General features: G+C 42.1%; 6 protein-coding genes across 6 annotated transcripts; 2 read left to right on the forward strand and 4 right to left on the reverse strand.

Moving 5' to 3' along the window:
- Positions 1-1,534: 1,534 nt before the first annotated feature.
- PKNH_1326700 (voltage-dependent anion-selective channel protein, putative) lies at positions 1,535-3,331 on the reverse strand (the record flags this gene model as incomplete). The annotated part of the gene is made up of 7 exons (XM_039113530.1): positions 1,535-1,603; positions 1,695-1,953; positions 2,113-2,215; positions 2,404-2,599; positions 2,730-2,864; positions 3,013-3,083; positions 3,295-3,331. The coding sequence occupies 7 exons, from the start codon at positions 3,329-3,331 to the stop codon at positions 1,535-1,537; spliced, it is 870 nt and encodes a 289-aa protein (XP_038969908.1).
- A 1,736-nt stretch (positions 3,332-5,067) lies between these two features.
- PKNH_1326800 (syntaxin, putative) lies at positions 5,068-6,456 on the forward strand (the record flags this gene model as incomplete). Its single annotated transcript, XM_002260668.1, has 1 exon — positions 5,068-6,456. One exon carries the CDS (start codon positions 5,068-5,070, stop codon positions 6,454-6,456), a length of 1,389 nt encoding a protein of 462 aa, XP_002260704.1.
- A 767-nt stretch (positions 6,457-7,223) lies between these two features.
- Positions 7,224-10,808, reverse strand: PKNH_1326900 (inner membrane complex suture component, putative; the record flags this gene model as incomplete). Its single annotated transcript, XM_002260669.1, has 10 exons — positions 7,224-7,427; positions 7,558-7,632; positions 7,794-7,862; positions 7,984-8,076; positions 8,256-8,317; positions 8,438-8,593; positions 8,718-8,783; positions 8,891-8,964; positions 9,092-9,183; positions 9,417-10,808. 10 exons carry the CDS (start codon positions 10,806-10,808, stop codon positions 7,224-7,226), a joined length of 2,283 nt encoding a protein of 760 aa, XP_002260705.1.
- Positions 10,809-12,798: 1,990 nt separating this feature from the next.
- Positions 12,799-13,655, reverse strand: PKNH_1327000 (60S ribosomal protein L14, putative; the record flags this gene model as incomplete). The annotated part of the gene is made up of 3 exons (XM_002260670.1): positions 12,799-13,123; positions 13,303-13,367; positions 13,533-13,655. The coding sequence occupies 3 exons, from the start codon at positions 13,653-13,655 to the stop codon at positions 12,799-12,801; spliced, it is 513 nt and encodes a 170-aa protein (XP_002260706.1).
- An 880-nt stretch (positions 13,656-14,535) lies between these two features.
- PKNH_1327100 (succinyl-CoA ligase [ADP-forming] subunit beta, putative) lies at positions 14,536-15,921 on the reverse strand (the record flags this gene model as incomplete). The annotated part of the gene is made up of 1 exon (XM_002260671.1): positions 14,536-15,921. The coding sequence occupies one exon, from the start codon at positions 15,919-15,921 to the stop codon at positions 14,536-14,538; it is 1,386 nt and encodes a 461-aa protein (XP_002260707.1).
- A 2,003-nt stretch (positions 15,922-17,924) lies between these two features.
- On the forward strand, positions 17,925-20,003 carry PKNH_1327200 (mitogen-activated protein kinase 1, putative; the record flags this gene model as incomplete). Its single annotated transcript, XM_002260672.1, has 1 exon — positions 17,925-20,003. The coding sequence occupies one exon, from the start codon at positions 17,925-17,927 to the stop codon at positions 20,001-20,003; it is 2,079 nt and encodes a 692-aa protein (XP_002260708.1).
- Between the last annotated feature and the right edge of the window lie 2,238 nt (positions 20,004-22,241).

The raw sequence follows: 22,241 nt of genomic DNA on the forward strand, positions 1-22,241 counted from the left end.
CAAAGGGAAGGAAAAGAAGAAAGAAGGTTTCTTAAAGGAGGAAAGAAAAAGAAGGTTTCTTAAGGGAAGGAAAAGAAGAAAGAAGGTTCCTTAAAGGGGGGAAGAAAAAGAAGGTTTCTTAAAGGAGGAAAAAGAAGGTTTTCTAAAGGGGGAAGAAAGAAGGTTTTTTTTCCTCCGTTTAGGGTTAGAACAATAATATATGGCCTGGTACTTAACCACCTTAAGGGAAGGAAGGAATGTTTGGTTTAAGGGAAGGAATGTAAGAAGAAAAAGAAGGTTTTCTTTTTCCTCGATTTAGGGTTAGAACAATAATATATGGCCTGGTACTTAACACCTTAAGGGAGAGAAGGGAAGAAGAAGTTGAAAATTTTTCGTTTTAGGGAGGGAAGAAGAAGTTGAAAATTTTTTTTTAGGGAGGGAAGAAGAAGTTGAAAATTTTTGTTCTAGGGAGGGGGGAGTAGGAAGGTTTCCAAGGGGGGAAGAAAAGGAAAAAGAAGGGAGGTTTCCTAAACGGGGAAGAAAAAGAAGGAAAGGTTCTTTTTCCTCGATTATTTAGAATAACAATATGGCCTGGTACTTAACCACCCAAAGGGAGAGAAGGGAAGAAGAAGTTGATAATTTTTGTTTTAGGGAAGGGAGGGAAGATGATAATTCTTGTTTTAGGGAGGGAAGGAAGATGAAAATTTTTGTTTTAGGGAGGGAAGAAGAAGTTGAAAATTTTTGTTTTAGGGAGGGAAAGGGAAACTTCTGTTCAGAGGGAAGGGAAGAAAAGTTTTGTTTAAAGGTAGGGAAGGAAGGAATGTTCTGTTTAAGGGAAGAAAAATAGCTGAAAGGACACGTAAAGGAATGCAGCGGAAAAGAAGAAATTAAAAAAAAAAAAAAAGAAAAAAAAAAAACATGTGTGTTGTGTAGTAGACTGATCTTCCTATGCCCATGAAGTTAGCAAACAAGGAAAGGATGGTATGCAGTACCTGCCCCCCCTTCCCCCCCCTGCGAGCATACACGCTCCGCCCCTTTTCCACAATATGCGCGACGGACATCCCCAAAAGTCCGTTATTTATTTATTTTTCTTTTTTTTTTTTCTTTCTCTTTCTTTCGACCTTTCGTACAAATAAGAGAAAAAGGAAAGGAATAAAAAGGGAAAAATGGCAATCTCGTCCTAGTAGATCATTTTTTCCTTTTCCTGCTTCCACGCTCCGATAATATATGCTATAGCGTTTCGAAAAAAGAAATAAATAAAAATAAATTCAAGATAGGAATTTCATCTTGAACAAGTTGTCGCTTTTTTTTTTCTTCCTTGCTATTTTAAACTATGCTACTGTGTTTTAAGAAAAAAAAGAAAAAAAAAAAATACAAATATACACATATATATATATAATACAATGGAATAAAAATGAATTTAGGTAACACACAACACTGGGACAATAAGTACGGCATCATCATGATGTTCGGTGCAATTGTACATGGACATGGAGATGGACCCCGTTTCCCAGGAGGAGGAGGTGTTCGTAATATGAGAAGCTTCATACTTGACTTAAGATTTCAAGAACAGCTTGACTCCAAATTTCGTACTATCCGGGAGGGACATTTTCGTGATATCGACCTGCGGTAGGGTGATTTGGTGGAGAATCGGTTTAGTCTAATTCCGTAGCAATTTGTTTATGAGCGCCCCATCGAGGAACGCACAACTGTACCTGGGATCCCAAAGAGATGGACACAAATTCGTTGTACTTGTGCGTAAGCGACACGGCGACTTTGGTGTCGTTACTAATTTTAGTCTTCACGGCAGTGTTCTTATCGTTCAGGTACCAAATGGATGCAACGTTTATGCTCGATTTGTTCTCCACAATGTTCTGCATTAGCTCAATGCTCACTGCATTGTCATTCAATCTTTTGTTCTGAAAGAAGAGGTTCAATGCAAGGCTTCCGCAGGCGTGCTTATTCGTGGGGATGCTACAGAATGGGAAGGAGGGAGGGGGGAAGTGAGATAAACCATTGCGATGAATGCGTGCCATGAATTCCGTGGACATGGAAATGATAAAAGACTCTCATGAGAATTCCTCAAACAGCCCCCTTCTAAGGAAGGATCGCCCCTCCTCCATGCAATATTACGATCGGAAGGAAAAGATGTATTGGCTGTCGTAGCTATTCTTCGTGTAGGCTCCTCCAAATGCGTATTGCAGGTTCTTCACATCCATATTCCCCTGTAGTAGGCCTGAGAAATACAACACGCACAGATCACGCATATGGTAGTGCTCATAACAGTAGGCGCGGCAGCAGCGCGTGATTAAGTGGTGCAAATGGGGGGGCGGCAGGCGAATACAGTGTCCGTGGAGGAAGAAATGCACCGCCAGAGATACTCCACAGGACAAGCGTACGCCCAAGGAATGGCGCCTCCCTCACCTCCAAATTTAAACTGTGGGAACTTGGGATGTGAACCCACATGGACATATTTGAAAAAGAGATTCTTGACATTGATGGAGGAAAATATGTTAGTGTTAGCCGATGTGTATTCACTGTACACCTCGAAGGTGTCATCTCCCTTTCCATTGCTCTTGGTGTACTTCCCGCAGAGGTTAAGATTCCTCACGTAAGTGGGCTGGTGCAGGCGGTGAGAAGGGGAAAGAATAAGCAACGTGAAGAGAGGATATCAGGCGATGTGAATAAGCTGTGCACGATGTGTAGATGCTGCGATCGAGCTGTGTGCACGGGGTAGAATGCAGACCCACCTGGTACTTCACATCAAGGAGACTTATTCCCGTGGCGTCGAATTTTATTTCATTCTTCGTGTTGTAAATATTATTCTTCAAATTCGTGTAGATGCTGTAGGTGTTGTTGGCGAAAGTGAATCCGCTCTTCAGGAACTGCGCGGGTTCGGGGTGGTAGATTGTTTACGTGGTATGTGTAGTTTGTGGTGATAGGTGAACTCGCACTGCACCTCCGCCGCAGCGAGGTAGATGCCCATCTAGCTCTGCATCCGCGTAATTCCCTCCTTGCGCCACTAGGCCCTACCGGCTGCTTCGAAATGCTCGTGTGCTCTAACTCAAATTTGTTCGCATGAGGGAAATCATTCTTAATTAAGTCTGCGATGTATGTGCGGGGAGGTGAAGTTGCATATGCAAATGTACGCAGGGATAAGTTCGGGAGAACAGGGTGCGCAGCAGGGAATGCACACCACCATAAAACATTATACCATCACTCGCACATCACCATGCGTATATAACGCGTTTCTTCATTTCTACGATGCTCCCACAAAGAAAAAGAACAAATATATATAAGGGGAAGGGTCATTACCCAGTGAAGGCTTATTCAACAGCTTCGGGAAATCCATGGTGTATCACAAAAAGTGGATCAGTGCGTGTGTCTGTGAATGTACAGGGTGAGGGAGCTAAGCCAATCTGGGCTGATATACAACTACATATGCTATCTACCAGAACCACGTGTTTACAATTCTCTACGTAGTGTAATTTTCTCAGTGGTGAAATTTCAAATCTCCGTTCAATTCTCCGTTGAATCCTCCGCTGAATCCTCCGTTCCCTTATTTTTCTAATTAAAGTGCAGGGGTGCGTGGGTTAACTACGCTGATACAGCGCTGCTCTTAAAATTTCCATTGAAGGGGGATTCAAATGTAGGCTCCCCTGCTGATCGACTTATGGCATTCCGCACTTGATCGTGTTTCGTTTCGTTTTTTTTTCTTTTTTTTTTTCTTCTTTTAAAGTTGGCAATTTTTCCAAAGTGAGGGAGTGCCCGCCTTTTTTTTTGGTGATCATTTACCATCCGTTTTGCGTCAACTTTGGGTTCGCTTCTCACCCTCTTAGTGCTCCATTTGGATTTTTTATTTTTATTTTATTTTTTTTTTTTTCCTGATCCGGCCACACAGTTGGTCACACTTGCAGGAAATTATGATGGCCCCCGTGTGCCTTCAGATGTACACCCAGGCGGAATTTATATCGTCCCGCCCCCGTGTAATATTCCGCGACCAAAACGTGTATGTGCAAATGCTGCACGTGCCTTGAGCTAGCCGTTTTTCCTCCCCCGCTCCTATGGTCACTGCGTCAGCGGCATTATGCCGTTATACCCCCATGATGCATCCTCCGCGCAACTGCCCACACAGACATAAGAATCCACGGGTGCAAAAACCGAGCCCCCCCCACGTACACCCTCCTTCAACAGAAGAACAAAACAAAGAGAGAATTAGTAAGTGCACAAGTAGGAAGTAGCCAACAAGCCGAGTTTCCAAAAATGAAAAAAAAAAAAAAAAAAGGCATACTCCAAATGCGTATAACATTCCACACTGTAACACAGAAATACATGGCTTCCCCTTATCTTCTTTTTTTCTTTTTTCCTTTTTCCCCCCTTTTCCACTTCAAAGCGGCAGGGGAAGGAAAACCCCAAGTCGTCGTACATATGCCTCTGCGCGTGTAGGTGCTATCACTCATACACCCTCGCGTCGCTTAACCGTACAGGTTACGCTCCTGTGATACATCAATATAATGCACTCCACTGATACTTGCACTAGCTAAATTAGTTGAGCCCCTTACGAACTGATCCCTAACCATACTCTCAGCATTTATGATTATGGCATCAGATATGGGATTAAGCGCGGGGATATTTATTTAAAAAAAAAAAAAAAAAAAAAAAAAAGGGTAGTTTCTTTTTTTTTCCTCTCTTCATTTCATATTTGGCTTAAGTTTTTATCGTGCTTGGCGAGGTGTGATATACCCCATGCCGGAGTGGCCTTCACAATTGACCTGAGGCCACTCGTATCTCCGCCTCCATCCGGAGGCTTCCCATTTAATTCTCGCCATTGTGCACACCCCACTTGATCTTTGGCATATTTCTCCATTTCCCCTTCACGCGTGTGTTAAACGCACGGAAGGGACCCCTTCTTCATAGCTCTAAGGCGAAGGCAAGAAGGGGAAGCGCAGAAGGGGGATTTCGCATGCCCCGTGACATTGAGCAGATAAAGCTACGAATTTCCCTTTCAGTGCCCGTATAGGGATAGAGAGAACATTCCTTTTAAACTGTTTAAATCCTCACACCCCCTCCCCCCAAGTTGATGTCACCATGGAGGATATCCTCAACGATATAATTTCGTTGAGTGAGAAGAAGCGGGGGGAGAAGAAGTTGGGCAATCAACAGGGTGACCATCAGGATATCCACCAGGATGATAACCAAACAAAAATAAGCGCGGGCAGACGCCACGAGGGGAAGAACAACCAAGGGAGAAGAAAGCAGAAACTGGAAAGTGATCTCCCTGGGGGTGCTGTTCCTGCTTCCACCGAAGATGCCCCCCCGTCTAGCACGTGGGACTCCTCCACCGTGTGCTCCGTGGATGAGGACATGAGCGTGGAGAAGGCTAATCTGTTCAGCCGGATAATTAATGAAAGGAGGAAGATTAAAGGCGACAGAAGGGCAAGCCTTGAGAAGACAAATTTTGGGGACATCGAACAAGGCATTCATCAAGTTACTCTCCAGGGCACGCAGAGATGTGTAGATGCTCCGCACGACTACTCAATAGATGAACACACACCTCTATGTCAACATCCCAACACCTTCAACTCCTACCTCCTCACCGTTAACCAAATCAACACACAAATTTCTTCCATATATAAAAACATAGACAAAATAAATTCATGGAAAGAGAAAATAGACTTCAACATTTACGATACGGAAGAGTTAAACGCGAAAATAAATTCAACCATAAAAAATACGGAACACATTATATCACAAGTAATGACTAGCATTTTCAGTTTGAACGAAGAGAACAAACAGTTTGAGGCAAGTACTCATGTGGTGAGTGAAATCAAACTCCGCACAAACATATTTATCGACGTTGTACAAAAATACAAAGCATGTATTAACAAGTACAAGAACATTTGCCACCACTATTATGAACACGTTAATGCAAATTTGCTGAAACAGTATAGGCTCATTTGCCCTAATGTTATTGATGCTGAAGATGGGGGCAGGAAGAGAAAGACTAATAGCACTACGTCACAAGGGAAAGTATGCAAAGGGGGTAGAGAAAAATCGAGAACCGACTTGGATGACATCGAACATTTTTTTAATTTGCAAAAAAAAAATAACTACGGCAACTTGGGGGAGCATGTACATGCACACCCAGAAAATGCTGATGGGGTTAACATACAAAAAATGAAAAAAAAATACAAAGAACTGAAGGCGCTGGAAAAAAACATCTCTGCACTCAATGATCTGTACATCGAATTAGCTTATGTTGTAAAAAAGAGAACTAATTATATTAATAGCATAGAAAATAATGTATATCAAGTGAAGGATTATACAGACGACGCAATCCATAATATTGTTGCCGCCAAGAGGTACAATGCTCTTGTCAAAAGAAAAATTTTCTATTTCAGCCTTTTCCTTCTTGTCATCGCCCTTATCATTTTATTCCCCATTTTTTTTAACTACTCCACCTATTCACTTAGGTAGGGGGATATATCGGAGCGAGCGTTACGCGTATCCTCCTTTTTCAGTACGTCAGCTTCGGATCATGTCGCTCATGTGACACCCTCCCCCACTTCTTACGTAACCTTGTTTTTTGTATTCCTTCCTTTTTGCGTTAACTTTGTTTTTTGTATTGCTTACTTTTGTATTTCTCTCTTTTTTGTTTTTTTATATTGGGCATCTTATTCCTTCTCCCTTTTTTAATTAGCCCCTCTGTCATCGCTGGATAGGCAAACTATTCACACGGTGGGTAGGCCTCCACCCACCCCAACCATCCCTTCCCACCGCATGCCTACCAGTAGCGCTGTGATAACTCCACCGCTTAAACGCACTGATATGTGTAAAAATTTATTAACCTTTATGTAGAAAGTTGAGCAGAGATGGGGTGTATGTGAGAGACTCTTTTTAACTATCTATTCTCTCACCAAACCCCCCCCCCCCCTCGTCGATTCATTCCGTGTGTTTTCATTTAAGCCAAATGGTGTAATCACTGTAACAGGGTGCACGACTCATTTGGAGAAACGAGGTTGATGAATCCTTTTCTCACACTCTTCCTTCCTTCAGACACATTTGTATACACGCAGGAAGGCACAAAAAAAAAAAAAAAAAAAATTGACAGCTAAAGGGTAGTGTCTAACACGTTGGCAAAGTTAAAGTCCGCGGTGAATGATTGCGGGTGGGATATAGCACATTATCCATGACGTGCCTCCCAAGTTATGAACGAGCACAGAAAAAAAAAAAAAAAAAAAAATTCATGGCCGAGTGCTATACTCCTGATATATCTCCAAAATTAACTCCTTCAAAAGTGGCGGAGTGAATACTGTCCTTAGTGGATTCTCATCGATCATCTGCTTCTGGTAGCACTCGCATATAAAACAGTAGAGGATGGTATCCGCGAGAGTGGACACCATGGTGATGAAATGGGAAGTTATCATCCCGCAAAGCACTCCGATCGTCTGCGGGGGAAGGGAGGAAGTTCAGGAGAATTAGGTCCAGGATGAGCAGATCAGTGGTAGACATCCCGTGCGATGGTAAATTAAACAAACGTATTCACACGCGCACATGCACATACGAGCTTCCACTTACGAGCGCCGCAAAAAAAGGGTTGGGGACAAAACTGGGGGAGAACAAATTTCCGTATCGCTCAAAATTGTTGAAAATCTGCAGAGGGGGAAAAGGGAACAGTGATGAAAAATGCTTTTGCTCGTGCAGTCAGGTGGACGGTTGTCACGTCCATCTCGTTTCTGCGTTGATTGACGTGAAATGAAATAACGTCCTTTGCTTCATCTATTTCTTTTTTTTTTTTTTTTTTTTTTTTTTACATTGAAGGAGAGAAATGTCACCCCTAGGGTTGTGAGACACGGGAATATGATGTTAACAATGTAGGTTATCTGCGTGGGAGCAAAAAAAAAAAAAAAAAAAAAAAAAAAAAAAAAACGTAAATGTGTATACTATGACGGTCTTATTTTATTTTATTTTATTTTTCCCTCCTTTGAGACCCGTTCCACCTACCCCATGCAATGATGCCGCTGGCGATGTCGAGTTTATTAACTTTTTGGACGAAGTGCTACAGGCCAGTCCATATGGGTACGAGGTCATGGAAATCTGCGAAGAGAGGAAGAGCCCAATCATGGGAGAAGCAAATATCAGCTAAGATGGTGGTCTCGTGCAGATAGAATTTCCAACGTACTATTGGGGAGTGTAGTTAGGGAGGAGGGGAGAAATCTTCTCTGCTATACTTCCCTCCCCCTAATTATATTTCCCCCTGAGGTAAGGAGACTTACCTCGCAGTATGCAGCCATCGTGTGCGTGTCAATTAAATGCGAAATGGGTCTTAAGAAAAGAGCTGCAGTAAGGAGTGGAGGGCATTAATTCGCCTACGTTCGCTATGCGCTTAGGCTTATGTAGCCAGACATGGATGCATCCACATGTGTACTTATGCACGCATGGATGGACGGGTACCTACCGAACCGCTCCTTCAACTTGTAAATCGACTCGCTATAGAAGAAGGGCAAGGATAAAGTGCTATTCACCCAAAAGAACAGCACCCGCAGGTACTTCGTCCATAAGTTGATAAAGCTCGATAGGATCAAACTTCCTAAGTGATAATTCAGTATTGTCTCTGCAGGGGGGTAGAGAGAGAGAAGGGGGTGAGGGTACCAAACGTTTATACATATCTGAGTAGCAATCGTCTGTTCTGTGCATGGTTTGGCTCCTTGGGACCCAATTGTAAAGGGCAGAATTACTCATGGTAGCTTGGGCACTGAGCTTGTAGTTGAGGCTATCCTTGTCGCAGAAGTACCAGACAGCCCCTGCAAAGGTTGACATGTACACAGGTGTTATTGTACATGCGATTAAGCATTTTTAAAGTTCGAAGCGTCTTTCTGACGCTTGGTGTAAGCGACTTTCGTTTCTCTACCTAAATAACTTATGGTGAACTGGTTGAGGGATTGCAGTATTTCACACACGAAGAAGTACGTGTATATCCAGAATCTGGGGTGCGCGCCGGTACGTTGTGTGGGTGGGGTAAATAAATATATACATATGAGTTGCGACAACACTGCAGATGTGTAATATGTATATATGCACATTACGGTGTATACAATGGCGCACTCCTTACATGGAAAAGATGTACGAGCTCCTGAAGTAGTGGAAGACCTTCTGCAGGGACACAATCTCGCTGTTTCCATTAGAGTCTAGTTCTAAGTTTAGCTACAAGAAAAATGGACAAAGTGTATATTGTGTCCTGCACACAGGCTGGTGTCCCGCGTACCAGAAAACACCACAACGGTGCTTCTTTTCACCTGACCAGGCAATAATATTCAAAAAAAAAAAAAAAAAAAAAAAATAGCTAGCTAGGTAGGTAGCTAGTTAACATGACTATCTGCCTATCTGTTCAAGCAAACTGTAACATTCAATTTTTAGCCCAAGGCCAAAAAAATTACCCTCTGCTCGTGAAGCGTCCCGGCAGTCATTACATTAATGTATCCATACATCCACAGGAGAAACCAGACAACCGAAGCAGCCGAAATGATGCAAGGCGAGTAAAGCAGATTGGACATACTATTGATAAAGTCCAAAGTGATAGTAATTAACCTGTGTGTGTATTTGTATGTATTTCTGTACAAGTACAAGACGAAGAGGAAGATAACTCCATGAGCTAGTAAACCAAAGCACACAAAAATTGACACTGAGTAGTGATAAGAAAAAAAGGCTCCCTTAATGGGATGAAACAGGAGGTACAAATGCTTGTGAATAAAGTATAGTGGATAAAATAACATGGAGAAGCTGAAAAGAAATAGCGCTAAGTGTAGACTGAGGGAAGACAAGTAGTACATACAACACAAGTAAAGAACACACACAAGAAGAGAAAGAACAATAAAAACAAACATGTACATGAAGGAATTGTTAAATGAAAATAAATTAACAAACACATTGTATCTATCTGTAAACACTACATTTAAAACCTTCTCTCGTAATCTCCTATCCAATGGATAGCATATGTTCATAATATTGACCGTATCGTAGTAGGGGGAAATCAAAGAATATTCTACGTACAAATTGTTGTTTTTACTTTTCGTGTAATCGCTGTACACCACGTTCGTTGCTTTGTTTCCTTGTTTGTCCATAATCTGTTCTGATTTTTTTTTTACAAAAAGGGAGGAATAGGAGGAGGATGAAGTGGAGAAGAGAGGATTATCAAAATAAGTTGCCTTTTCTTTCATGTCTGCATTGCCACTATGGTTTGTTTTTTCTCCATCTTTTTCCTTCTTCATTTTATTTGCCTCATCCGATGTGGGGCACGACTCCAGACATTTCCCATATTTGTTCAGTATTTCCATTTTGGATAATTTAGGAGACAAGGGGAAGTACAAATACGAATGATTCTTCATGTCTTTCCCACAAATTTTTCCATTGTAATTGGTCCCATACAATATGCGCGCGTAGTTTCCATGGTACAGGTAACAGATCATACAGATGGAGAGGAATAAAATGTAGGCAAAAAAGTACGCACTATATTTATTATCTGTGTGAATTCTCTTGTTCTCATGAGCGTGGTCATATTTTGTGTAACTTCCTACATGGTGACTTCCTTCAAGATGACTCCCCCTTTCCAGGTAACCCCTTCCGGGGTGATTCCCACCGATGTGTTCGCCTGCATTTCCAACGACATATGTTAGGGGTGTGCCCATTGGTACTTGTTCAGTAGGATCCTCCCTAATATTTATGCTCCCACACGTCATGTCATGTGCGCCTATGCTTCTGTTTCCCATCGGGTCTACCCCCTCCACCAGGGCCTCGTACTCCCCTCTGCTCGCCGCGTCACTGTGGTTCATGGGGCGGAAGTGCGAAACGAGCGGAGATTGTTGGAAAAACACCGCGTGACTGAAACAATATATCACCAAGGAGGCTGTGCTAAGTTGTTATGTTGCCACGTTGCTATGTTGCCACGTTGCTATGTTGTCACGCTGCTATGTTGCCACGTTGCTGAGAGCCTACAATTGAGACGGGGGGAAAAACACCCTTCGTTTGGTACAACCGGGGGTGTAAAATCACAGGTTGGCAACAATCCGTATGTGTCTCATCACCCCTTAGTGGGAAACGCGCGCGCGTTACGCTGGGGGATTTACACGCCCTGCGGAGAATTGTTTGGACATGAGTATTGTTGGTATGTGTATGCGCGTGTGTACGTATTAGTCTATGCGCGAATGTGTGCAATTTTTTTTTTTTTTTTTCGTACGCATTTTTTTTCTGCAAATTTTTTTTTTTTTTCTTTTTCGCAACGGCCGAGCAAATTCATTTTAACCTGACCTTGTTCAGGCGATTTATGTGTTTATGTTCCCCCTCCTCCGCCTTGACACGTCTTCAACAGTATGTGTTTCTTAAGACCTCTCAAATGTGTAATAACTCATTTAGCTTGATGTTGGAACCGTCCTCTTACGTTTAGGAAGGAAAAAGGGACAGCCGCAGGTAGGCATCTTCAATGTAGGAAATTTATTTTCCCCTTTAGTAATACAAACCCTTTGCGCCGTGCTTTTTTTTTTTTTTTTTTTTTTTTTTTCAATCATAAGCTGCGTTGTGAAATTGTCAAAAGTTCCAAATGTAGAAAGCGTTAGGGTGTGCACTCATTGGTTTATTATTATATATATATATATATATATATATATATATATATATATATATATATATATGTTTTTTTTTTTTTTTTCCCTCCCCCCCAAGTGCATGTCCTATGTGTGTGTGGTTATGTGTCAACGTGGAACGCTGCCCTGTATTTACGTATGCATGGGGACTGAACTCGGCTCGTTTTAACCTCCGCGAAGCCGGACCGACTTGTAGTCACTCATTAGAGGATGATCCACCGGGAGGTTCCTCATACGTGGGCATGCACCTTCTCCCCTTCGCCGTTTCAATCTCCTTCACCAGTGTAGAAATGCCTGTGTGGAAATATCTGTGTGCTCATCCCTGCACAGACATGTACCGATCTGACTGCAATTTTTTTTTTTTTTTTTTTTTTTTTTTGTCGCTTCTCCAACAAAGGGGATATTATTTCTATTTCCATCGTAGCAATGTATGACACTACCCTCCTTCCCCATTGGACAAAAAAAAAAAAAAAAAAATATAATGTAATATAATAAAGGGGAGGTCCGTATAGCGAGACCCTTGAAGTTTTTCTTTTATTATTAAGACATTGTTTTATTTTATTTATTCATTTTTCTTCACTCCGTTTTGGCAAATCTGCTAGGGGGGGCCCCCCTCTCCTATTCGGTGACCCCCACACGTGGACGACACACTGCCAACCAATGGGAGGTTCACAAGTACGCCGCCTATGGGAGTGTCCACCCCATGCATAAAGTATGAGGAGTTGGAGAAGAACACGCTGGCCAACCGACCGACCAACCGGATGACCAACCGCATGACCAACCGCATGACCAACCGCATGACCAACCGCATGACCAACCGCATGACCAACCGCATGACCAACCGACTGACCATGGTGACAATCTCGTGCTAATTCCCTCTGCATTATGGAGACTGAAAGATTTGCGTAAAAATATTTTTAAAATATCCCAGGAAGAAATCTGGGCGCCATAGAAGCTACAGTCTCCCTATTGGCGCAGATACAAAAGCGCATGGGATGACAATTAAACTTTTTTCTTCACGTTTGTAAATAGCGGCACGGTGAAAAACAGTTCGTGGTTAAAAAAAAAAAAAAAAAAAAAAGAAAGAAAAGAAAAGAAAAAGACATAGGAGGAGTACGTTGCGTCACCTGGGAGAGGCATAGGTTGGATTGGCTTAATCACCTTAGCTATTTTCTACTTGTAATTAGTTCTTCATGGCCTTCTTAACCTTCTTGGCCTTCTTCTTGTTGTCTCCCTTATTGCTACTGTCCTTCTTACTCTTAAGAACATTCATCTTCTTTTTCAATTCTCTCTTGGCATGATATATCTGGAAGCGTTCATAGTCGGTTGCCAAGTCTCTCTTCTTTTTAATAGCCAATTTTTTTCCTAAGTTGGATTTTTTAAACTCTCCTATGATGTTGGTGCTCTTTATAGTCTTGTGGAGGAATCCCGTTTTGCAATTTTTGTTGATTTTTATTCTTTCCTTTAATAGTTTCAGCCTCTTCAGGGGTATGACCATTCGGGGCACGCTACACGGGAAACAAGGAGTATATATGATAGAATACGCATATCGATGTTGCACGCTCAGCGGGGGGGGGAGGGTATATACTCCCATGACGCACACCCAGTTGACCATATCGACTGAGCCCATGCACAAATGTTCATTCTATTAGTTCTATTTTTTTTTTTTTTTTTTTTTTTTTTTTACCCTGTGATGAAGGCTCCATCGACGATGACTCGGGTCAGCGTCACGATATCCACGATGAAGCAGAGCTGCGAAAGGAGGAGAAAAAAAAAAAAAAAAAAAAAAAAGAAATGTCAATTAGGAACTATGGGTGCTATAATCACACAAATGGGTGAAGATCCAATGTTTGGTATATGTCAATGGGCAAATACCCAATAAGCGCTTCACGAACTAAGCTCGGGAGAGAAACATACCTTTCCCGCATAGGGGCCATATTCGATGAGGCACAGCCTTCCTGGCTCAACAAACCTCTTAAAGAGGAGATCCTTGTTTTGGATGTTCTGTTTTTCTTCCTCTGTCAGCTCGACTCGTGGCATTTTGGGATACACGAAAGGGGGGGGTAAATATAATTGTTAATTTTCGCTAAAGGTAAGCCGGTGGGGAAAACTGGCTAAACGAGGGAAAACGTGATGAATGGGCTAAAAAAGAGCGTCAACCCAAAGAAAGTAACGCGCGGGGACAGAAAACCAAGTTGGAAAAAGTTTCAACTGGAAATATGGAAGTGGCATAAAAAAAGAAATAATAAAAAATTAAAATAAAACAGTTTTTTTTTTTTTTTTTTTTTTTTTTTTTTTTTTGTGCATCGCAAGTGGAGTGGCAGAATTGTTTTACCAAAGGTATATATGTTGCTTTTATATGTCGTCGCGGGGGGAAAAAAAAAAGAAAAAAAAATTCAGTTCGCGCTATGCATAAAAAAAAGGGCGACGATGGGACCAAGCTCGATTTATGGGTATTGTTTACCCCAAACAAATAAGCAAAAGTATTATTGAAGAGCGTATGCTATATATATATATATATAATATGCCACTAGCTATAAAATAAGAGGTATGCGCCTGTGACCGTGTCACCCTACCGTTTTATTTGTGGGCTTTTTCCTTCCTATGCGCAGGGCATAAATGCGGCGCGCCTTTTTCCCCTCATTGGTGGTGCAAGGGTATTTTGGGCGTCCTCTATAATATGGCACCGGCGAAGTCGCCCCAGGCAAAGGCGTAAATATATAATATGCGATCTGTGCGGTTTGCGCGGTTTTTACCCGCTTTCCGCTTAAAAAAAAAAAAAAAAAAAAACATGCATACATCGTACATAGGTACATACATGTCGCAGCGCGTTAGGCACCCCGTGGACTGGGCCCCGCTGTACAATATAGTATATATAAAGTTTCACCCCGTTTTTCGCAGAGTTAATTCCGCGGCGCAATCACGTAAAGGCTACCTGCACGTCAGCGCGCGCGGCGGCCTCAATAATATTCGCCATGGCCACGCTCTTCTGCGCGGCGAGGTTCATGTCCTGGCAAAAAATGCACTTGATACCCGACTGACGGAGTAGCTCCTCCGCCTCGTCCTGGTTTGTACCCTCCAGCCTAACAATCAGAGGCTTCGTAAAAGCAGTATCTTTAAATGCCTTGATAATTCCTCTGGCAATAATATCACACCTCATAATGCCCCCCAAAATATTAATGAAGCATACCTTTGCCTTGGCGTTATTGTTAATAATCCTTAAGGCCTCTGTAATTTCATCCTCGGTTGCCCCACCACCAACATCCAAAAAATTAGAGGGGGATCCCTTATGAAGTACGATGAGGTCTAAAGTAGCCATGGCTAACCCTGCTCCATTCACCATACAAGCAATGTTTCCATCGAGAGAAACATAATTTAAATTAAATTTCTTCGCTTGTATTTCTTCCGCATTTTCTTGTGAGAGATCCCTCTGCAGAAATATCTCCTTCTGTCGGTATTCCGCGTTGTCATCAAAATTGAGTTTGGCATCACAACAGAGAACTCTACCATCGTTCGTCTCGGAAAATGGATTTATTTCAAGCAACGTACAATCGTAACGCTTAAAAATTTTATACAAATTCGCTATTATATCTGTGGCGATATCTAATTCGGTATTCTTGAACCCAATATTTTCACAAAATTCGCGTGCCTGACCAGTACTGAAGCCGTTTTGTACATCTATGTTCATTTTGTGTATAGCCTCGGGATTCTTTTTGCTAATTTCCTCAATAGAAGAACCTCCCATGGATGATCCAAGCAGAACTATCCCGTCAGAACTTCGGTCCAATAGAAAAGCAACATACCTTTCCTTCCTTATGTAAAAACGCTCGCATATAAAAACTGTGTTGCACTTTTTTCCCTCCTCCCCTGTCTGCTTGGTCACCAATGTGTTGTTTAGCATCTTCGATGCTATTTCTTTCACTTCTGTACTGTTGCGACAAATGTGAACTCCTCCTTCGAAATTGTTCTCTTTAAAGTACCCTACTCCTCTTCCTCCACTCAGTATCTGCGCTTTTATCACTAAATCTACGTCTCCACAGAGGCTTTGCAACTCCAATGCCTTCTCCTCCGCTTCTTCTGGTGTTTTCGCTGCGTATCCTTGTGCACATGGAATCATATTCTTGCGTAACAAATCTATTGACAAATATTCGTGAATGCTTAAATGTCGTTTAGTTGTCAAGATGTGGTGGTTGGTCATTCCTGAACGGCCTGTCCACTTGTCTCTCCCATTTTTTATGGATGTACAGTGCCCCATGCTCCTCCTCAGCTTCAGAATGAAATTCGTTTCCCTCCTCAGGTTCATCATTTTGGTTTCTTTTTTTTTTTTTTTTAAAGTGTAGATCCTTTGGCCTATTCGTTTTCTTTTCCTTCTCTCCTCAAATTAGCGCACTCAGCGATGTGGGTATATGTACAGGACTGAGACTGCGGGGGAAGAACTTACCGAACTGTCGGAGGAACACCCCTTCTGGTGGTAGACCAAATTCGGAGGGTTTAGGTGTCTTCACGTGGGGGAAAAGAAAGAAAAAAAAAAAAATACATAGCAATTTCTTGTGCCTACATGTGTACTACACCGCGTGAATTGAATTCCTCTTCTTTTCCTTCCTCTACCGACTTGGAGGTCAAAAAAAATGTGTCGCTCTTTTGCAATAAAAGGACGGGTCTCACGGACAGATTAATTTCGCGCTGGTAAAACTGCACATAGGGCGCAGTTCCTCTGGCGAATGTTTCTTTAGCAGCTCCGTGCGGAAGCATGCGTCGTTTCGTTTTTTTTCCCTCCCCAGGGATAAGCGCTTGTGTGATTGCGTCTCCGTGTCGCTTCCTTGCCGCGTTTCCGCGTTGCTACCTTGTTGCGCGATTTTTGACCCCTTACCTAGTTGTGTATAACTGCGCGCGCGCCGCATGCCGGGGTGAAAAAGCCATTTGTGAGTCTCTCAATCTGCAAACCTGTATATCGAAAAATTGTAAAATTGTAAATTTGTAAAATTGCAAACCTGTAAAATTGGCATATTTGTGGATTTTTTTTTTTTTTTTTTTTTTTTTTTTCTTTTTTTGGCTACCTCGTCCATTTTGCCTGAACGGGTCAGATAAAAAAAAAAAAAAAAAAAAAAAAAAAAAAAAAAGCAGAGCCACGCTACAGGAAAAAAATGCAAGCATACGCACATGGTACGTACGCAATCATGCCGCTTAAGCACTGTAAAGGCTTCCTCACTGTAACCTCTTCCCAATAGAGAATATTTTAAGCGTCCGTAGCACATTCGCTATGTGCAAGGCGGGAACACATGGAAAAAGGGAAAAGGAAAAAAAAAAAAAAAAATAGCAAAAACAGTATAACCAATAGAGGAAACCCCGTAAAGGAACGTCAGAACGGCGTGACCTGATAACAAAATTCTTCAACGTTGTAGTGGCCATGTGTGCATAGTATGCGCGCAGAACGGGTCTTCCCTTCCCATGCCGTTGTGCACACACACACACACACAAACACATATTCGTCTCGCCGTCCACTTAGTATACAATGTTGCGTGGGTAAGCGGAGGGCAGAGTATGATTCTCCCCCCAGTCAAGTAGCCCAGTAAAGCTTGGTTGCTTGTCCCCTCTACTGCGCTAAGTCGCATTTTTTATCCCCCCCCCCTTTTTTAAAAACCTTACCGTTTAGTGTGTTGGCTTTTTTTTTTTTTTTTTTTTTTTTTTTTTTCCCCATCACAAGGGACATCCAATTGACCAACAAAAAATTCTTCCAAAATTTTAGGAGATGTCAGCCAAGCGAACACCATACTTGTAGGCAATTTTACCTACTCTTTCGCATGTTGCTTAGGATGGGGGAAATGTGAGACTCCCCCTCTCACACCACTTGATGGAAACGCGGAGCCAGTGAGAAGGGGAGTATATGCTTCATCTCGCGAAAGCCATGTTAAGGTGGCATAGCAGTTTGGCTCCTCCCCTGATTTAGCCCACGTCCTATTACCCACCCGCACACACACAGGTGCACATATGCAGAACTGTCCAAAGTTCCTTCCCTCCGCGCAGTATCGCAACGAGGGCACATAGGAATAGTCTTCTTCCTGATGAATGAAGTGCCAAGGGGGGAAGGACCCAGCAATTTTCCCAAAGGTTTATAACCCACCGGCGAATTTGTTTAAGCATTTTCTTCTGTATTTTTTTTTTTTTTTTTTTTTTTTTTTTTTTTTGGCTAGGCGAACTGGAGAGGGGGGAAGGTGAAACACTTCTTCTCTCGTATCGCTGTACCGCTTTACCACACGCACCTCTCTAACGATCAACTGCTCTGCCGCTACACGTACACCTGAGCGAAAAATGAAGAAGGAGGGACAACAAAGCAAAGACGAGCAGGTAGACGAATGTGTACTCAAGAAATACGACATCGTGAGAAAAATAGGAAAAGGAGCATACGGGATAGTGTACAAAGCCAAGTGTAAAAGGAACCGAAAAATTGTCGCGGTGAAAAAAATTTTTGGTGCTTTCCAAAACTCAACAGATGCGCAAAGGACATTCAGAGAAATTATGTTCCTCTATCAATTGAATGGACATGATAATATCATCACCCTCATGGATGTGATAAAAGCAAAGAATGACAACGACATTTACTTGGTGTTCGATTATATGGAGACTGATTTACACGAAGTTATAAAGGCAGATCTCTTGGAAGAAATTCATAAAAGGTATATTATTTATCAGCTATTGAGAGCATTAAAGTATATCCACTCAGGAATGCTTCTCCATCGTGATATAAAACCTTCAAACATTTTATTGAACTCCGAATGCCATATAAAAGTTGGAGACTTTGGATTGGCGAGAAGTATATCTACAGAACTCAGTGAAAATAAAATTCCAGTCTTAACTGATTACGTTGCTACAAGGTGGTACAGAGCCCCGGAAATTCTTTTAGGAAGTACCAACTACACTGAAGGGGTGGATATGTGGTCTCTTGGATGCATCATGGCGGAGCTCCTACTTGGTAGACCTCTCTTTAGGGGAAACTCCACAATGAACCAACTTGAAAAAATTATTCAACTTATTGGAAAGCCAACGAAAAAAGACATGGAAGATATAAAATCTCCTTTCACAGATACCATTATTTCTTCTTTCGTTGATATAAAGCGAAAGAATTTTTCAGACATTTTTTCCAAGGCTTCCGTGGAGGCACTTGACCTTCTCAAACAACTTCTGCAATTCAATCCCACCAAACGGATCAGCGCAGAGAACGCTCTAAAACACAAGTACGTTGAGCAATTCCACTCCATTATTGATGAACCCGTGTGCAGACACATCATTACCATCCCGGTGGATGATAGTACCAAGTACCGAGTGAGCTTCTACAGAAATATTGTCTACTACGACATTATGCGCAGGAAGAAGTATCACCCTGGTGGGCGCAGTTTTGAGGGGAGCGGAAAATCCGCTGGTCAGGTGGCGGACCATGTCAGAGAACCGGCAGATACTCCTCTCCATCAGAATATCACCAAGGACGAGTCACCTGGAAAACCCCGTCAACAGGATCAACAGAAGGAGGAGACGATTCCCTCGTCTTCTAGTACCAACAAGGGGAATATGCAGTCAACCACACCGCCCCAAATGGAGGAAGACGGGACGAGGATAACTTCACACAGAGGAAAATGTGCCCCCAAAATTAGGAGCACACAAAGTATACATGATGAGAAATCCACCAAACGGCAACCTAAGAAGAGCGACAAAAGAGAGCGCGCCGCGGAGAGGCGCAACGGGAATGCAACTGCACATCCGAATGAGAAGCATTACTACGAAGTACCTGGTGAAGGTAAAACTGGCAATGCACACGATGGTTATCTCTACAAAGAGATGAGAAACGCGCAAGGGGAAAGTAGGGAAATTAGGACCAAGACTTCTAACGGAGATGCAACAAGGAAGCTCCACGAATGGTCCAATGAGAGGGGACAAGTGGTTGCCTCAGCAACTTCCGTCAATGTAACCAGAAGGAACGATGATAAGGGCGGGAGTATGGGGGAGAGAAGGGTGGACGCCAAAACTGCGAACGTAATCAGGGGAGAGCGCATGGTCCGCATTGTAAACAGAACTACAGGCAGAATGGTGAGGAGCCACTTTGTGAACGCGGCTGACGTGGAGGCGGTAAAACATGACCATCCTAGAATACAATCAATTACTCCCCAGAAGAAGGAAACGGTCAAGTGGAGGAAAAGAGGGGGTGACGCGGGTGCCATGGCAAAACGTGTTGACTTTTGCGGGGCCCACTGCCACGACGTCACAGGTAAGAGAAGCTCTCCAAAAAAAAAAAAAAAAAAAAAAAAAAAAGTCCATCGAAACAATGTCCTTCCCTCATATACAACATATAGGCAAAATTGTTCTTTCGCCTTTTCACTTTTCACTTTTCCCTTTTAACGTTTCCCATTTCATCTTTCCCCGTCTCATCAACTGCAGAAAAGAAGAATTTAAAAAAGTGACTCAACGTAAGAGCACTTCCTCATACCATTTTTGGAATCCCTGATGATGAGGGGTGGAAATGCCAAGCTGACCTGAATTCAATTCACCTGACCTGGTCAGGTAAAAAAAAAAAAACATGCGTCCTTGTAGACACATCCGTGATGATGCTTAACGTGTGTACAAAATGAAAAAAAAGTGAGAAGGTGTTTCTTTCCTTATGTTAGGAAAAGAAGGAGAAGGTTTGATCTGGAAGATTAAAATCATGTCCCTGTGTGCTATTCGGGTTTAGCCCATCATTGACCTGTGTTGTGAGTTTTTTTTTTTTTTTTAATGTGGAGTGAAAGAAGAAACGGGACAAAACCCTCTATATACCGTCTCGTGGACCATTCTGCGAGGCGTGCCAGATATACAAGTCGATCGGCCCAGTGAGCAGTCTACCTCCAACCAGGAAATTATAAATATCTTTTCCGTTCTTAGCATCAACCTCCCAAGATGGAGCGCGCATTTGGGTACATGCAACATGTACGTGTATGCGTATGCTTGCATTTTTTTCCTGTAGCGTGGCTCTGCTTTTTTTTTTTTTTTTTTTTTTTTTTTTTTTTTATCTGACCCGTTCAGGCAAAATGGACGAGGTAGCCAAAAAAAGAAAAAAAAAAAAAAAATCCCCTTTGCGCGCCACATAATTAAACTTTGCGTTTTCAACGAATTGTTTTTGTTTCCCTCTGTGGGTGTGTCCATGTGTGGGAGTTAGTCCTGGGTGCTTATCCTTTCACTCTCATCTGCCGTGTCATTCACACCGTCGTGTTCGTTTCTGTTTTTTTGTGAAAAGTGGATGTATTCCACTGTGTTGTGTTTTGTAGTGTACCCTTCACACTGTACATCTGCTAATTAGTTGTTTATGGTGCATGTGTCCCTGTATGTGCCTTCTAATTCGTTTTAATTAACTACCGCGTGGTTCACGTGTCACTTTTTTAAGAGCACCACGTATCCTTCTCCGTGTAGTCATTTGTATTCCCCCCACGCTGTGACTTTTTTCATTCGGTTGTCTTGTTATTTCATTTATTATTTATTATTTATTATTTACTATTTACTATTTACTATTTACTATTTACTATTTATTATTTACTATTTATTATTTACTATTTATTATTTGTTATTTACTATTTAATATTTATTATTTACTATTTAATATTTATTATTTACTATTTACTTTTTGTATATTTCTTTTCCACAACACTGTTTTTAACCTACTCGCATGCGCGGGAGGTGAAGCGCCAAACATGCCTTTACGATTGACGCAGTTCTGTGTCCAACATTGTGCATATCCCTTTTGGGGGGAGTACCTGTCCTATGGGCGAAGGGGGAAGGAAATCCCTTCTTATCTTCCGTCTACCCACCTCGTTTGCCTTAACATTATTTGCAGATCAAAAATGGAAATATTTTTTTTTTTTTTTTTACCCTCTTGAGGCGATAAATCCTGACCCCCCCCCCTCCATACACACACACGCACATACCCACAGGGTCCTGTCGGTCCAGACAAAGCAGTTTTTCTCACAACCCCATGTTACTATACATTCCTGCGTCAGACATATGTTGCGCATTTCAACATTAAAAAAAAAAAATAATAATAATAATTTACTCAGTGGATACATAAGCTTCTCCCAAATTAACAATTTAAAATAATGGTGAAATTATTGTAAAAAACGTAGCAGGTACGAACAATTTTTTTTTTTTTTTTTTTTTTTTCCCCACCAATCACTGTCCTGCACCTCTGGTGCATAGTATCAACGTGCGAAATGGCATGAATTATCGGTAGTTTTTTTTTCCCCCCCTTCATGTTAAGGGGATTGAAAGCATAACAATTCATACATGTCCATATGCACTTACTCAAATGCGCAAGTGCACGTGCACCTGCACGTGCGTGTTCATTCCTGTGGACACTTCATTTTTTTTTTTTTTTTCTTTGAACATTTGTTGGATGAAGTGCACTTGTGCACATGTGTAAAAGGTAGTGCGTGTGTGGGAGGCAAGTGTAACCATTTGGGCACATGCAGAGACAGTACACCATATATGTGTACTGCTTCCTTCCGCGACGTTTCTTTTTAGATTTAATCTGTCTTAAGAGGGAGGCACCTCTGTACCTCCTTAGAGAGAACATGAGTAGAAGCTACACTTTGCGTTGTTTGGTAGGAGCAT

This window comes from Plasmodium knowlesi, assembly GCF_000006355.2.
Source record: "Plasmodium knowlesi strain H genome assembly, chromosome: 13".
NCBI classification, from domain to species: domain Eukaryota; phylum Apicomplexa; class Aconoidasida; order Haemosporida; family Plasmodiidae; genus Plasmodium; species Plasmodium knowlesi.